This window comes from Bos mutus, chromosome 13 (assembly GCF_027580195.1).
Source record: "Bos mutus isolate GX-2022 chromosome 13, NWIPB_WYAK_1.1, whole genome shotgun sequence".
NCBI lineage: Eukaryota > Metazoa > Chordata > Mammalia > Artiodactyla > Bovidae > Bos > Bos mutus.
The window spans coordinates 36366089-36382465 of record NC_091629.1 but is presented as its reverse complement, the minus strand read 5'-3'; the positions used below and the strand labels follow the sequence as shown (position 1 = coordinate 36382465).

General features: G+C 42.3%; 1 protein-coding gene across 5 annotated transcripts in view; it reads right to left on the bottom strand.

Moving 5' to 3' along the window:
• The window catches only part of DNAAF9 (dynein axonemal assembly factor 9), a 173135-nt gene that overhangs the window by 60120 nt on the left and 96638 nt on the right, over positions 1 to 16377 (bottom strand). For all 5 annotated transcript variants that reach the window (XM_070381296.1, XM_070381297.1, XM_070381298.1 and 2 more), the window contains 6 exons: positions 15188 to 15232; positions 14773 to 14818; positions 11402 to 11513; positions 10344 to 10414; positions 9402 to 9452; positions 8733 to 8820 (listed from right to left, as the gene is read on the bottom strand). In XM_070381296.1, coding sequence (XP_070237397.1) covers positions 8733 to 8820; positions 9402 to 9452; positions 10344 to 10414; positions 11402 to 11513; positions 14773 to 14818; positions 15188 to 15232 — 413 coding nt within the window. The remainder of the gene's footprint in view (positions 1 to 8732; positions 8821 to 9401; positions 9453 to 10343; positions 10415 to 11401; positions 11514 to 14772; positions 14819 to 15187; positions 15233 to 16377) is intronic.

The following is a 16377-nucleotide window of genomic DNA, read 5'->3' as shown; positions in this document are numbered from 1 at the left end:
CTCAGAAGGATTTTGACTCAGTACTGGGGTAAAATTAGTTCTAAACTAAATGCTACTCTGCCTCCTGCCTGACAAAACTTAAAAAGAAAGGCCGAGATAAGACTAGAAGAGAAATATAACAATTATTATAATTGTATCACATAAGTTCAAGGCTAGAGGAAAGACAGAACTATGCTAACTTGAGACGTGAAAGATGTAAAAAGGATCTAAACAGAACTTCTAGAGATGAAAAATACATTTCCTGAGAAGAAAAAAAAAACACTGAGTGAGACTAATGACATGAGACAATTCTTGAGAGGTTAGCTATTCCATGGTACTGCTGCCTCAGATTTCATTTAGTATGGCCACGTGGCCTGCACAGGCCTTAAACTGACACTATGGGCTCTTCATGCAAGCACATGTCCTAGACAACAGCCTGCAGAGTCACAAGCAAATGTAAGTTCCTAATAAGACTTTCCCAGCAGCCCTTGTCATCAAAAGTCTTCCCCTTGTGTGCCCCTTATATAGTCAAATTGACTTCATCACCCCATGGAGCTTACCAAAACCTCCACTCTCTTTGGTTTGAATGGGCCAGTTTGGCCTTAGCCTGGGAAAACTCAAAGCACTCCACCCACAGACTTTAATTAAGGCACATACCCCAGGTCTAGCCCGAACCTTGCTTTGACCCCTCTCCCCTGTTTGTCTGTGTGACCCATCAGCGCATCCCATATACTTCCTCCTGGATTTGTGAATAATACGCTTCTCTATTTCAATTTCTTTAGTGGTCTTTTGTTGGACCTGGCTCACCATCCAGCACCTTCTGTTCCAATTAACAAATGATAATTTAAAAAACTTGTAACAACAATGCAAAACAAAAGATTAGTAAATTAAAATATGCAGAAAATATGCAAAATAAAACACAAAGAGAAAAAAAGACTAAAAATAATTGTACAGAGAATCAGGGAGTGGTGAGACAACTTTAGGCAGCCAATTGTATGTAATTGGAATCCTTGAAGCAAAGGGAAAAAACTGAAGAAATAATGAGCAAAAAATTTTCAAGTCTGAGGAAAACTCTAAATCCATTGATTCAAGAAGCTAAATAAATCCCAAGGATAAGCAACAAACCACAGCAGTCACATAAAGATCAAACTGCTTAATATCTATGATAAAAAGAAAGAAAATCTTCAAAGCAGCTGGAGTTATATAGAAAGGAACAGAGATAAGAATGACAGTAGATTTCTGCTCAAAAACAATGTAAGCAAGAAGACAGTGGAGTACAGCTACATCTGTAAAGCCCAGAAAGGAATGGTCAACCTACAGTTCTTTACCAAGTGAAAATATCTTTTCAGAAGTCCTGGGGTTTGGAACTTCTGAAATGGCTGTGAGGAGTCTGGAAAATTCTCTCCCCAGGAAACAGCCATAAAACTGGACTGACTGTCAAAAACAAAAAGTTAAGGACTCTGGTAACAGACCAAAGTTATACAACAAAACTGAAATGCATTCAAGGAATTCTACTGAAACTTGGTAAAAATAGTAGAAATTGGAATATTTTAGCTTGAGGCTATTCACATTACCTCTCTTCCAGCTCCATGGTGCAGAAGTCTTATGAGGGAGTGAGGCAGGCTTGTCAGAGTGGCTGACTTTATTTGGGGGCAAAGCACAGAAAATTCCACACAAAGAGATATCAAAACTTGAAGCAATCATAGTGGCAAACATTAAGGGAGGACCAACATACCAGAGATCTCAGTGCTGTTGATACAACCAGCCAGAAATGTAGCAGGGAAGTCAGAGGACTGAGATAAAATAGACGGCAATTACGTCTTTAGATACAGCAAGAAAGACGTGTTGCAAGGCACTATCTAGTGCCAGGTGCACCAAGGGACATATATGAAAATGCTCACAACAGCACTGTCTACAACAGCGAAAAACTATAAAGAACCCAAATGTCCACCAAGAGTCAAAAGGATAAACAGCATATCTTCACACAAAGCAATCCTATGGAATCATGAAAATGAATCAACTATATGACTACACAAAACAATCTGGATGAATCTGAGGATCAGAATACTGAGTAAAAAAGGCAAATCCCAGAAGAATACGACAGAGTATGATTCTAATTTATATTTAATTAAAAAATAAGACATTGTTTAGGGATATAGGTGTATGTGGTAAACTCTAAAGCAGGCTCCTGGGATTCCCAGGAGCTCAGTGGTGAAGAAGCTGCCTGCCAATGCAGGAGACACAAGTTCGATCGCTGGTCCGGGAAGATCCCACATGCTGCAGGGCAACTAAGCCAGTGCACTACTACTACTAAGCCTGTGCTCTAGAGGCCATGAGTCGCAACTACTGAGCCCAAGTGCTGCAATTACTGAAGCCGGCAATTACTGAAGCTCTGCAGCCTAGCCTACAGAGCCTGTGCTCCACAACAAGAGAAGCCATCATAATGAGAAGCCTGCACGTTGCAACTAGAGAGTAGCCCCCACTCACCACAACTAAAGAAAAGCCTGTGCAGCAAGGAAGATCCAGCACAGCCAAAAATAATTAAAAAAAAAAAAATGACCCTTGATAAGGTCATCATTTAATAAACAAATAAATAAAGCAGGCTCCAGAGGATTAGGTATTTGGCAGCCAGCCTGACCAAGGTCAGCAGGGTGGGGAAGAGAAGGGCATATAAAGGAAACGAATGAACAGAAAGCTGCATAACAAAAAGCCTTGTGATAGCAGAAGTCACTAACTGAGGAAGAAAAAATTTAAACAGAACTGGAAACATTTCAAGGTAAAGGAAGTACTATTCTTTTTCACTGAGCCTTCCCTAGACTGAAAAGTAAAAGACCTGGACCACCCTCCAGATGTTATCACTAACTTGTACTAGAACCTCAGGCAACTTTTTCACCTTCTATGGGGCTCAACGTATGAAGATCAATCAAAATAAGCACAATGGTGACTTTTTAAAATGTCTTCAGAGGTAAATCTGCAACAGGCAGATTTACCTAGATCCAAAGGATATTTAAACTTCAGGACCCCTCATCACCTGCTTAAGCCCCCTTCCAAGGCCCAGGAAGAGACTTATTTTATGTGTTACTTTCCTTACAAGAGCCCCAAAGAATTATAAACTTCAAGTCCTATAAAACTGACCTGAGCCCTAAAGTGGTAAAATGCTTAACACACTTCTATTTAAATTCTCTGCTCCTACTGAAACTTCTGGCCTCAGAAAACCATCTCCTGATTCAAACTACATTTTCCTCAGAAACTAAGAAAGTGTGAAATCTAAGCTCTCAGGTGTGTGACAAGGTTCGAGAAATTCCTGGTTTGTGTGCTTTATTCTTGTGTAGACGCTTGTTCCTTGGAAGGAAAGCTATGACAAAACTAGTTGTTGCTGTTGTTCAGTTGCTAAGTTGTGTTCGACTCTTTGTTCCCCTATATACTACAGCATGCCAGGCTTCCCTGTCCTGCACTATTTTCCGGAATTTGCTCAAATTCATGTCCATTGAGTCGGTGATGCCATCCAAACACCTTACCTTTTGTCAACCTCTTCTCCTCCTACCCTCAATCTTTCCCAGCATCAAGGTCTTTTCCAATGAGTCAGCTCTTCACATCAAGTGGCCAAAGAACTGAATTTTCAATTTCCACATCAGTTCTTCCAATGAATATTAAGCGTTAATTTTCTTTAGGATTGACTAGTTTGATTTGTTTACTGTCCAAGGGACTCTCAAGCGTCTTCTCCAACACTACAGTTAAAAAGCACCAATTCTTTGGCGCTCAGCTTTCTTTACAGTCCAACTATCACATATACACATAACTGCTGGAAAACCATACCTTTGATTATACAGACCTTCATTGGTAAAGTGATGTTTCTGCTTTTTAATATGCTGTCTAGGTTGGTCATAGCTTTTCTTCCAAGGAGCAAGCGTCTTTTAATGTCAAGGCTGCAGTCACCATCTGCAGTGATTCTGGAGCCCAAGAAAATAAAGTCTCTCACTGTTTCCACTGTTTCGCCATTTATTTGCCATGAAGTGATGGGACTAGATGCCATGATCTTAGTTTTTTTGCATGCTGAGTTTTAAGTCAGCTTTTTCACTCTCCTGTTTCACTTTCATCAAGAGGCTATTTAGTTCCTCTTCGCTTTCTGCCATAAGGATGGTGTCATTTGCCTATCTAAGGTTATTGATATTTCTTCTGGCCATCTTGATTCCAGCTGTGCTTCATCCAGCCTGGTATTTCACATGATATACTCAGCATATAAGTTAGAAAAGCAAGGTGACAATATACAGGCGTGACGTACTCCTTTCCCAATTTGGAACCAGTCCATTATTCCATGTCCGGTTCTAACAGTTGCTTCCTGACCTACAAACAGGTTTCTCAGGAGGCAGGTAAGTTGGTCTGGTATTCCCATCTCTTGAATTTTCCACAGTTTTTTAGTGATCCACAAATTTACCTTGATTTGTGGACCTAACATTCCAGTTCCTATGCAATATTGTTCTTTACAGCAATTGGACTTGACTTCCATCACCAGTCACGTCGACAACTGGGCACTGTTTTCACTTTGGCTCCATCTTTTCATTCTTTCTTAAGTTATTTCTCCACTTTTCTCCAGTAGCATACTGGGCACCTACCAACCTGGGGAGCTTGTTTTTCAGTATCCTATCTTTTTGCCTTTTCGTACTGTTCATGGGGTTCTCAAGGCAAGAATACTGAAGTGGTTTGCCATTTCCTTCTCCAGTGGACCACTGGAGAGTTTTATCAGAACTCTCCACCATGACCCATCCATTTTGGGTGGCCCTACATGGCAATGGCTCATAGTTTCACAGAGTCAGACAAGGCTGTAACTCATGTGATCGGTTTGGTTAGTTTTGTATGACTGGTTTTCATTCTGGTTTGCCCTCTGATGGATAAGGATAAGAGGCTAGTGGAAGCTTCCTGAATGGAGAGACTGATGTGGGGGAATCTGGGTCTTGTTCTGATGGGTGGGCCCATGCTCAGTAAATCTTCAATCCAATTTTCTACTGATCGATGGGGCTGTGTTCCCTCCTTGTTGTTTGGTTGAGGCCAAACTATGGTAGGGGTAATGGTGGTAATGGCGACCTCCTTCCAAAAGACTTTTGCCTACACTGTTGTATTCAGTGCCCCTGACCCCGCAGCATGCCACTGTGTTAACCCACGCCTCCACCAGAGACTCCTGGACACTCAAAGGCAAGTCTGGCTCAGTCTCTTGTGGGGACACTGCTCCTTTCTCCTGCGTCTTGGTGCACACACAGTTTTGCGTGTGCCCTCCAAGAGTCTGTTTTCCCCAGTCCTGTGGAAGTTCTGTAATTAAATTCCACTGGCCCCCAAAGTCAAATTCCCTGGGGATTCTCAGTTCCTTTGCCAGATCCCCAGGTTGGGATATCTGTTGTGGGTCCTAGAATTTTTTAACATTGCGAGAATTTCTTTGGTATAATAGTACTGCAGTTTGTGGGTCGTCTGCTCAGTGGCTCTATGGTGGGGCTAATGGTAACCCCCTCTAAAAGGGCTTAGGCCACATACCACATGTCCCAGGTCTGCTGCAGCCAGAGTCCCTGTCCCTGTGGCAGGCCACTGCTGACCCATGCCTTGACAGGAGACACTCAAACACTGAAAGGCAGGTCTGGCTCAGTCTCTGTGGGGCCTTTGGGTCCTGGTGCACACAAAGTTTTGTTTGAGCCCTCCGGCATCTCTGGCAGTTATTGGGTTTGATTCTAAATGTGGTTTTGCCCCTCCTACCATCTTGTTGGATCTTCTCCTTTGCCCTTCGACATGTGGTATCTTTTTTTGGTGGTATCCAACATTCTCCTGTTGATGGTAGTTCAGCAGTGAGTTGCAATTTTGGAGTTCTCGCAGAAGATGAGCACATGTCCTGCTCTGCCATTTTTAAATTACTTGTAAGTGAGCATGTGATTTCCACCTGATTTAATTTTCTTTAGTCCCAAGGGTTCAAAGCCAGAGAAAAGGCACTGGTCTGGGCTGCTGGCATGTTCATTCTTCAGAATCAACTGGGAATCAGTTCAAAGGCAAATCAACAAAAGTCCTGTATAGTCAAAGCTATGGTTTTTCCAGTAGTCATGTATGGAAGTGAGAGCTGCACCATAAAGAAGGCTGCTGCTGCTGCTTAGTCACTCAGTCGTGCCCAACTCTTTGTGACTCCATGAACTGTAGCCTGCCAGGCTCCTCTGTCCATGGGATTCTCCAGGCAAGAATACTGGAGTGGATTGCCATCCCCTTCTCCAATAAAGAAGGCGGAGTGCCGAAGAATTGATGCTCTTGAACAGTGGTGCTGGAGAAGACTCTTGAGAGTCCCTTGGACTACAAGGAAATCAAACCAGTCAATCCTAAAGAAAATTCACCCTGAATGTTCATTGGAAAGACTGACGCTGAAGTTGAAGCTCCAATACTTTTGTCTATCTGATGCAAAAAGCAGACTCATTGGAAAAGATCCTGATGCTGGGAAAGATTGAAGGTAAAAGAAGAAGGCAGCAGAGGAAGAAATAGTATCACTGACTCAATGGACATGAATTTGAGCAAACTCCAGGAGACAGTGGAGGACAGGGGAGCCTGGCATGCTGTAGTCCATAGGGTGGCAAAGAGTCGGACATGATTTAGTGACTGAACAACAACAGAGATCTCAGGATAGACTGAATCTTGCTGGATAACTCAATACAGTGTAAGATTATTTTTTTAACAAGGCCTTTTGCTAAGAAGGTGAAAACTGATTTTGGCAAATATCCTTGCTAAATATTATAACTGGCTCAACTATGACAGAGTATAACTGTCTCTGTGTTGTGTCTACAAGCTGATTTTAAAACATTATGCAATTCTGCCTCAAGGCTGGGAGTACTGTCACACACACTCTTGTTTTCAGCAAATGTTCCTAACTTCCTGGTCTTCTGCACCAGGATCTGGAGAGGCAGGAATGCAGGGGCCACAGCACAGTCATGATAGTGAACGCTACCTGGCATTTTGTGGATCGAAAACCAGAACTCCTTGTGTTTTGTCTTCTGTGACAATGGAGAAGCTAAAGTTTAACCAGTGATCTGAGAACATGGAGAGCAACTTGCCACTGGAGAGAATTTTCAAGAAGAACAAATTATCCAGAGAGAGAATCTGCTTAGTAAAGGATGAGGAATTTGTGGAACAAAAAAGGCTTATCTAACATGGAAAGAATAGGACTCATAAGAATACGTTATTTTGAGGAGACCAAAAGGAGTATGGAATGAATCCCAGGAAATCCATGCAAGACCCACAGAGTTCTTGAGAACTTTAAATCAGCAGAAATACTGCCAGTTTGGATTGAAGGGGATAGAGAGAATAGAAAATGAAAGGAGCCTGTTGGACCCCCAAAATTCTAGAGGCAAGAAGCAGGCTGAAAAACTAATAAGCTACAAAGTGTCACCTTCACGAAAAGGAAGGATGACACAGGTATAGTCACAAACTAAGAGGGTAGAGTCATGAACCCAGGAGGCAGAACTAAGAGTTTAACAAGTAGAACAAAGAACCCAGAGGACAGAGCTAAGGGTCTTGGAGGGCTATTCCCAGGCCTTGAAACCTAATCCAGGAGCTGGAGTTTGCCTAGCTTAATTTCAAAGTTGTCTTGGGCTTGGGACTCCTTTTTAATATAAATGTCTATACCCTATACTACTCCTACCTTGTACATTGGGAGGGCTAGGGAAGATAAAGAGCCTCTAATTTCACAGGTCCACAGATGGAAAGGAATCTTGTTCAGGAGCTGTACTTTATGAATTACAAGCCAGCGCCTCACCTACAGCTGATTTAGATAATCTTGATGATGAGATTTTTGGATTTTTCAGCTGGTCAGAGTTAAGACTTTGAATTGCTGCCATAATGGAATGAGGCTCTTGGATGGGGGTTGATTATATCTTTCATGTGAGAACTGTTGGGGTCAGAGGGCATACTATGGTAGGCAGAAATTTAAGACAGCCCCCATGACCTTCAGCTTCTTAGGTTACTCCAGTGTTTGTGTAACATCATATAGCAAAAAGGAGATTATGTGATTGGGTCTCCTCCAATCACATGAGCCCTTTATAAGCAGAGTTTTCTCTGGGTGGTAGAAGAGGAGTTCAGAGAGATTAACAGTGTCAGAGATTCAACACGATGCAGGTTCTTTCACAGGGCAAGGACCTCTGGAAGTAGGAGCTAAGACTGCTTCCAGCTGATAGCCAGCAACAAAAAAAAGAACCTTAGTTCTCCAGTCTGAAGGAAATGGACTCTGCAAACAACCTGGATGAGCCTGGGAGCAGGTTCTTTCTCAGAGACTCCAGAGATAAGCCCGCTGATGCCTTGACTTCAGTATTATGAAACCCTACACAGAAATCTAGCAAAATTTGCCTGGACTTCTGACCCACAGAACTGTGAGATAATAAATGCATGTTGTTTTAAGCTATGAAATTTGTGGTGATTTGTTACACAGATATAAAAAACTAATCCAGATTTTGTTTTGGCCCAACAGAACCTATTTCTGGACATGCTGCTGCTCTAGCCCATCCTGAGAGCAATCCTCAGGCAGCAACAAGAGGACCAGTGCAGTTGGCGGCAGTCCTTTCTAGCACAAGTCTCCTCATCTGGAAAATGGACAGATCAAAAGAGAAAAGCTGTGGGAAAACACTTCTACACTCAAAAGTTTTTTCAAATATCCCATGTATCATTAATTACAACATTCATGTCAAAACCTGTGAAAGAGGGACCCAGACAGAGTAAAAAACAGAAAAGTCAGAGCTGCTCACCTTCTTCAGGCAAAGATTGTGAATTACTAGAATAAAGGTATGCTCCTTCTCCTCTAGTTAGAAAAGTACCCAGGAAACACTCATCTCCCTTGAAAAAACAAACACAAAGAGCAGGTGATTTATAGCATAAACACTGACAGAATCAAAATTTCTGTCCACGTTTGTATGTCTACAAAAGCTGCTAAGTCAGCCTCAGATATACTCAACTTCTCTTCCAGTTCTTGGCACTTCTTGGCTCTTTGCCATATTACTGGCACCTGTGACTTATGCTGAGAAGAAAAATGTTAAGGTCCTCTCAGTCTAGGCACCATGGTCTGCAATGCTTGTCCATATTCCAGTAAATTTATATCCTCTGATAACAGAGGTGGCTTCTCCTTGGCCTAAAGCCTTGACCTTCAGTTCTATATGTCTCAATTTGAGAACTGCTTCTAAAAGTACTGAGAGATTTTGAAAAAACACGGAAAGGTTTAAATGGCAGTAAGAATCCCGCTTGTGTACTCCATACGTGGTTATTTCTAGAGCTCTGCTCTGAAGGGGAAGAATACAACAGGAATTGAGACAAGGAGGTATAGAACCCTTAGATTAGCAGTAAGATGAAATATGTTAAATTGTTTTTATAAATTGTTTACATTTCATCTTGACAACATTAAGAATAAGAAGTCTGCTTACCAGAACTGACTGCTGGGTTTTCTCAGACAATTTTACTTCAATATCTTCTACCTGTGTCCAAAAGGAGTACAGATTTTCAATTCACTGCTTCAAGGGCATAAACTCTGCTAGGTCTCCCCCTGTGTTCACATATTTCTAAGAGAGCAGTCTCTCTGTCAAATCCAGGGTTCTCAGGCCCTGATGGCTGGCAGACCTGGTTGCTGGATACCAGATGCAGAGCACAGGCCATGGTAGGCTCCCTTACAGGGACATGAAGTCCAGCTAAATGAGCCTACATTATGTGGAGAGAGTATGTTAGTCTCCACTTACATTTCATTTTGGAGAAAACGAATTTTAGGGATGAAGGAAAGAGAACATACTAAAATATTTTGAATGTGTTCTCATTTAAACATGTTCACATTAGAGGATGACTTTTGCTTGTCTTTATTCAGTTCAGAATTGTAGAAACAGAATATAAACAAATTCTGAAATAGGTACTTAGACCATTACTAGTACTTTGTGTCCCAAGGCACCAGAGATTCAGACCGAGTCCCACAGATGAAGATGGGACCTTTCCACATGTAGAGACATGGTTGTAAAAACTCAGCAGCAACTATTCTGACAGAAAAGGGAGCACACGATCCACTTTTCACTTCCTGTGTGACCCTGGACAGGTTGGGAGATTTCTAAACCTCAGGCTCCTCATCTGTAAAATGAGGATATTAACTTCTTCCCTTGACAATTTAACAGGGACCCAGATAATTTACTTTCTTTTGGAACTTTCCCCAGATTACACGTTAATGAAATTAGATTCATTTGCATAGAGAAGAAGAGCAGAGATAAAAACTTCTATCTGAACAGTGGTTAGGTCAGGATCTGACATCCCACCAGAGACTCGTCCTTAAATTTTCTCCCCAGTTTCTCCACGTTTATCTCCGTTTTCACCTGATGAATGATACTAACCAGCCAGGAGCAGAATCTGGGTATGGCAGCTGTCAGGATTATAAAGCTGGTTTCTGTGATAACAGTGCCATCTGCAGGAAGACCACAGACATGTCGGTTACTGCCCACCACCAGAGCCCACCTTGCAGGCCCCTGACTGCTTCCCATCCTCAAGAGTGAGAGCTCCTCTTACTAGGATACAAAGTCTGATGCCTTCAGAAAATGAATTCCTCATATGGGGACAAGAACCTAATGAGGGGATGGAGAAAGGCTTCCTCATGTGATTATTCTTTTTAAGACAAATAGAAATACATATTTAAATACAGAGTCCTTTTCAATCCATGCTTTTAATTTTTGCCAAGGTAGTACAGGTGTTTGCATTAAAAAACCAAACAAAAATTATCAAGGTCATCAAGCTCTGGATATTATCATTCTATAGAATTTTTTGCTACCATAATGGATAAAAAAACTGATCTAACTATTGCTTCAAATTGTTTTTCCTGACTACTAGTAAGGCTGTACATATTCATATTCATACACACACAGTGGACCCTTGAACAATGTGGGGGCTAGTGGTGCTGACCTTCTACACACTTGAAAATCCATGAGTAACTTTACAGTCAGCACTCCATATCCACAGTTCCACATCCATGAATTCAACCAACCATGGAATATGTACTTCTGTAGTATATACTTATTGAAAAAAATCTGTGTAGTTTAAACCTGTGTTCAGGGATCACTTATGTACATGTGTGTGTGTATAAACATTAAAAATATATATATTATTTTCAAACACTCTGGTGAACTGCCTGCTCATATTTTTTGCCCATTTACCATTGGGTAGCTTGTTTCTTTCGTATCAATTTATAAAAGCTCTTCATAAATTAGGAAATACACCCTTTGTTTATTGCAAGTATTCTAATATTTTCACCAGTTTATTCCTGGTCTTTTGATTTAGACTATGGTTTGCCAAATATTACATATACATATATATATACACATACACACACATACATATATATACACACATATATAAAAGGAAGTTCAAGTTTTGCTTTCCAAAGATGACATACACCTACCTTTTTCTTTAACCAAAATCTGAGATGTCAAAAATGATTCTGAGAACACCACAGATCCTAAGCACCCCCTTCCTCCCAGCAAGTCAGGAATGTCATAGATGGCCATACAAGCCTGTATCAAATGAGAAACCAGAGTTAGACCAGTTGTCAGTCCTAAACATTCAGGGAAAGATCCACAAGAAATAGACCACAAAATACTAAGCCACATGGCAAAAAAATACTTGAGAATTTCTAAGGAAAACTCAAGTTATCTTGAAATGCAACTCAAACTGGGAGATGACTTCAGGATCACCTAGGCTTCCTTACAATTGCTCCTAGGTCAGAGGCACACTTGGGCTAGAAGAAGAATATCTTTATGTTTCTATGCTATGCTATGCTAAGTCACTTCAGTCGTGTCCGACTCTGTGCGACCCCATAGACCGCAGCCCATCAGGCTCCCCCATCCCTGGGATTCTCCAGGCAAGAACACTGGAGTGGGCTGCCATTTCCTTCTCCAATGCATGAAAGTGAAAAGTGAAAGTGAAGTCGCTCAGTCGTGTCCGACTCTTAGGGACCCCATGGATTGCAGCCTACCAGGCTCCTCCGACCATGGGATTTTCCAAGCAAGAGTACTGGAGTGGGGTGCCATTGCCTTCTCCATATGTTTCTATAAATTCCCTCAAATTGCTTCTCCTGCCTGAAAAGCAATGTAACAGCCTTTCTTAACTGTGACCACTGCTACATTCTACTATGTCCACATGGTCATACATTCCTTCTTTGGTTTGGGCTCAAGTTCTGAACAAATCTGGAAAGTAAGATACAGGTTTTCACAGATATTTTTGGCTATATGTCAAAACATACAAACACTCCTTTCAGGACCAAAAAATTAAAAGAAAACTGTTCAAGCTTTTATGGCCAAGACAAATAAAAATAAGAGTCTTACATAGGTCAGGAGAAAAAAAAAACTGGAGCAACTCAGAGAAAGCTCCTGAATGGCTGGTAAGAAGGTTCTAATTTAGTTAAAAACTAGTGAAAATAAAATAATTCTGAGGACAACCTAGCAGAGGAAATGCAGAAAATGGTATAAACCAGAGTTGGAGTCTGAGATGACTGTGAAAAGCTGGTGAGGGATACGAAGTAAGTTGCATGATAAGCCCTCCCAGGTTCCTGCCCCTCCTGGCCTGACACTGCTGAATGACCAGGTACAGAGCTCCTGAAACTAGAGTTCATTTTCATATCTTGATGTCCTTGTGTGGGACCCTGCTCTACCCTTAGGACAGAGACAAAAGACCTTGGCCTACAGAAGAGACTGAGAGATTCTAAAAAAAAAAAGGTGGCAGAAGAGTTGAAAGGAAAAAAAAAAAAACCATAAAGTCCTTTCATCCATGTTGTCATGATAAAGAAATGCATAAAACGATAGGCTTTATATTTTTGTTAACTTTCTTATTAGGCTGAACAACTAGAAGTGAGGTGAAGTTGCTCAGTCATGTCTGACTCTTTGTGACCCCATGGACTACAGCCTACCAGGCTCCTCTGTCCATGGAATTTTCCAGGCAAGAGTACTGGAGTGGGTTGCCATTTTCTTCTCCAGAGGATCTTCCCAACTCAGGGATTGAACCTGGGTCTCTCGCATTGCAGGCAGATGTTTTACCGTCTGAGCCAAGGTTTATTTAAATTTGTTTCAAAGAATTTTGAGTATCTGAAGACACAGAACCATCCTGGGCTACATGGTTCCTCTTATATGACAATGATCAATTCAGTTCCCAAGTCAATTAGAAAGACAAATCCTGTAGCTCCTAATCCCCACTTTCTTATTTGGCCTCTGGTGTTCAGGAAGGGGAGAGAGGACATTAAAAAGAATATATGTAGTATTTTTTAGGCACTTGCTACGTACTTCCCATATGTGGCAAGGGGACAGAAAAAATATGAAACATGGTTCCTATCCTCAGGAAACCTATAAAGTAAAGTTGGAGAGATAAGAGCATTCCTACACATAAGTCAACATGTGACACACTATAGAATTACTCCCTAATTTATGTAGTATAACCTTCGAGTACTCTAAGAACACAGTACTTGTAGGGAGAAGTCAGTAGGGCAGGCTTAAACGAAGAGGCAGAACTTCATCTCTGCCTGGAAGGGAGGACAGGATTTGGACAGAAAGCACCAACATCCTATTTTTTCTTTCCTATTTCATTAGCTGCTGCTGAATGGGTACTTAACACAGTACTGAACTCCTAATCACCAACTCCAGTGCAAAACACCTTCCAGAGCATTGCATAAGAGTCTAAGAAGAGAAGTAAGGGAATCTAAAGTCTAGCAAGGAGACAAAGTAGTATCTACCTAAGCATCAGAAAGTATTCATTTTCCAGTCTTAATAATGTTACAAAAAAGGCTCAATTAGTTCTAAAAGAACAACACAAAATGCTGACACAGACAGGGAGCAGGTACATTATAAAAACAGATACTCATAACCTTAAAAAATTACTCATGTTGTCCTACTCTCTGTAGATAACACTACTGCTTGTCCACTGATGATGGCAATGAGCGTGCATTTTCTCCAAGTCATCCACCCCTGTGCACCCAGTTCCCCATGATCAAAATCTCACTGAAATTAAGTTCAGGCAGGAGTCACAGAATGGACATAGGATGTATCTTGTACCCACATACACTACAACCAGAATCTTGGCTGGATATCCACCATCCTCTTATGCACTGCTTGCCAATTTTCTTTGTATCAGGATGCACTGGGGCAGGATGCACAGAGGATTCGGATGTGACTGGGAGCAGCTAGTCTAGAAACTCTGGCTGCTGAAGACCACCCCAGGGACCAATATTTCTGTATCTCTAAACCCATTCCCCTGGCCCATTAGTAGAGAGGTCAGAAAGCTCTGCTCTGACTACCCCATTTCACCTGTATGTTTTTTTTTTAATGTTAGGTTGTTTTTATTTCCACAAGCTCCTCTTAAATAAGGGCATCAACACAGGGCTTGGAACATAGAGAAGCCAGTGAAAACCTGGTCTGTGTTGAGGTAGGCTTGTCCTCAGCTCCCATTTCCACGTGAGGTCAGAGAAATCTCAGCCACTTGAAAGAAGCCTTCTGAACCTCAGGAAGATATATTTACCATCCCCCGGTGCCCCCTCCCCCCCCTCCAGCTAAGATTACACCGAGGGGTGCCTAGACACAGACATGTGGATGTGGTGAGCCTGGTACAGCTAGCTGCCTGGCACCCTCAGAAAGCACAGATTCACCACTGCTGCAGCTGGAAGAGTAGTGAAGACAACTAGCTTTCTCTAGTGGGCTACCTAAGACCCTCACCTACTCCTACCTCACCCCTTGTAGATGTCCTTTATAGGCCATTCCTTGCCACTTGACCTTTAACAGCTCTGCTTACCGTCTTCACAAAGTATAAGCTATCTTCACTGTCCAGAGGCACGATTCTAGAAAAGGAAATTGATGGGAAAGACATGTATTAGATTTACAATGTTCTCTATTTTTCAACTTGCAAGCAATTCACACACTTAGATCTCTTTGGAGCTTTTTCAAAACACTGGGTTGCATGTATGCAAAATTCCACTCAGACGGAATCAGATCCACCCCCGACCCTACTCTAGTCTTTCCATGGGAAGCAGTCAGGATAGAGCGGTCTCAGCTGAGCACACCCAGCTTTGAGCCCAGCCCTGGAGTGATGCCACTGCCAGGTGTGGAAGGGTGAAAAGATCATCCACGATAGCAGTTACACGGTAGCCTCTCTTAGTTTGCTCTTAAAACTTGCCCCAAATGAGGACACACCATAAACACATACTTACCTTCCCTGATTATTCACAGCATGTATATGAAAAGCCATCTTGGAGCTGTAGACCCAAAACAAAACAAAAGTCAGTCTGCTTTTGCGACCACTGTATGGCAAGCTCTTTAAACACCTGCCACTGCAATGCACCTGTGCTGGGCCCTCAGAGCCCCAGTGAGATATGGCATGTCGCTACATGCCCTAGGGTTTCATGCCATCAGCAAATGCGGGGCTAGTGTTTGACTCCAGTCATGGCCCTGCCTCTGTGCAGATTCTCAGGACTATCTTGACTCTTGAACAGAGCAGGAGAGAACTACGTGACTACTGCCCACGACAGACTGAGAGAACCTCTACGTGCCCCAGGCCTCTGGCCCAAGGCCCTGACATATTCTCCTGATCCTCTTCCTCTCTTCAACACCTGTGCAGTCAAGCTGCCATCCCTGACTAGAGCCAGACTGCTACCCACAATCAACTGCTGCTGTATAATCAAGACAGGACTTCAGAACTGAGTAATAACCAGATAAACCTTTTGGCATCAACTCCTTTTGTAAAAGAAAGTTTCTAAATTGAATTGTTTATCTTTTCGCTGTAACAAATGCTGGTCAGTCATATGCTAACTGCCTTTGTTCCTCTTGGGAGAATTTGCTAATCTGATGCAGTTTAAGAGAAGCAACCATGTGGAGAGAAAAGTGGAGTTCTACAGTGGAGAACTGGCTCGCGAAGATTCTTCCTATCGCCTGGGTGTTCTCCTCTTGTTCTTTTCTCTAGCCAGGGTGGGACACTGCCTCCCCACCCCAGCCCCATGTAGGAGGCCACGGGATTGAGAGGTGGCTTGCCCCAGAAAGGCAGAGTGTTCTAGGCAAGGTGCCAAGGACAGGAGGAATGGATGACTCTGTCAGCCATGCCAATGGTAACAGAAGAGAACTCACTGAGACAGCAGCTATCATTCACTTTTCCAATCACTCTACAGGGCAGGAGTATGATCAAACAGATGCACAGAGAGCTCCCTATCTTGCCCAAGTCACCCAGTTGGAAGGCAAAGAAGCTTCCTTAAACTCAAGTCTGTCAGGAACAGATAGTACGGGTCAGCACACAGCCTTAAGAAACCAAACTTCCTCTAGCCTTCTCTTATGGCCAGAGATATGAGCCACAAGACCCAGAAAAAAGGACAAGAAATCTTAAGCAAGCCTAAAGCTTTGTATCAAAGAG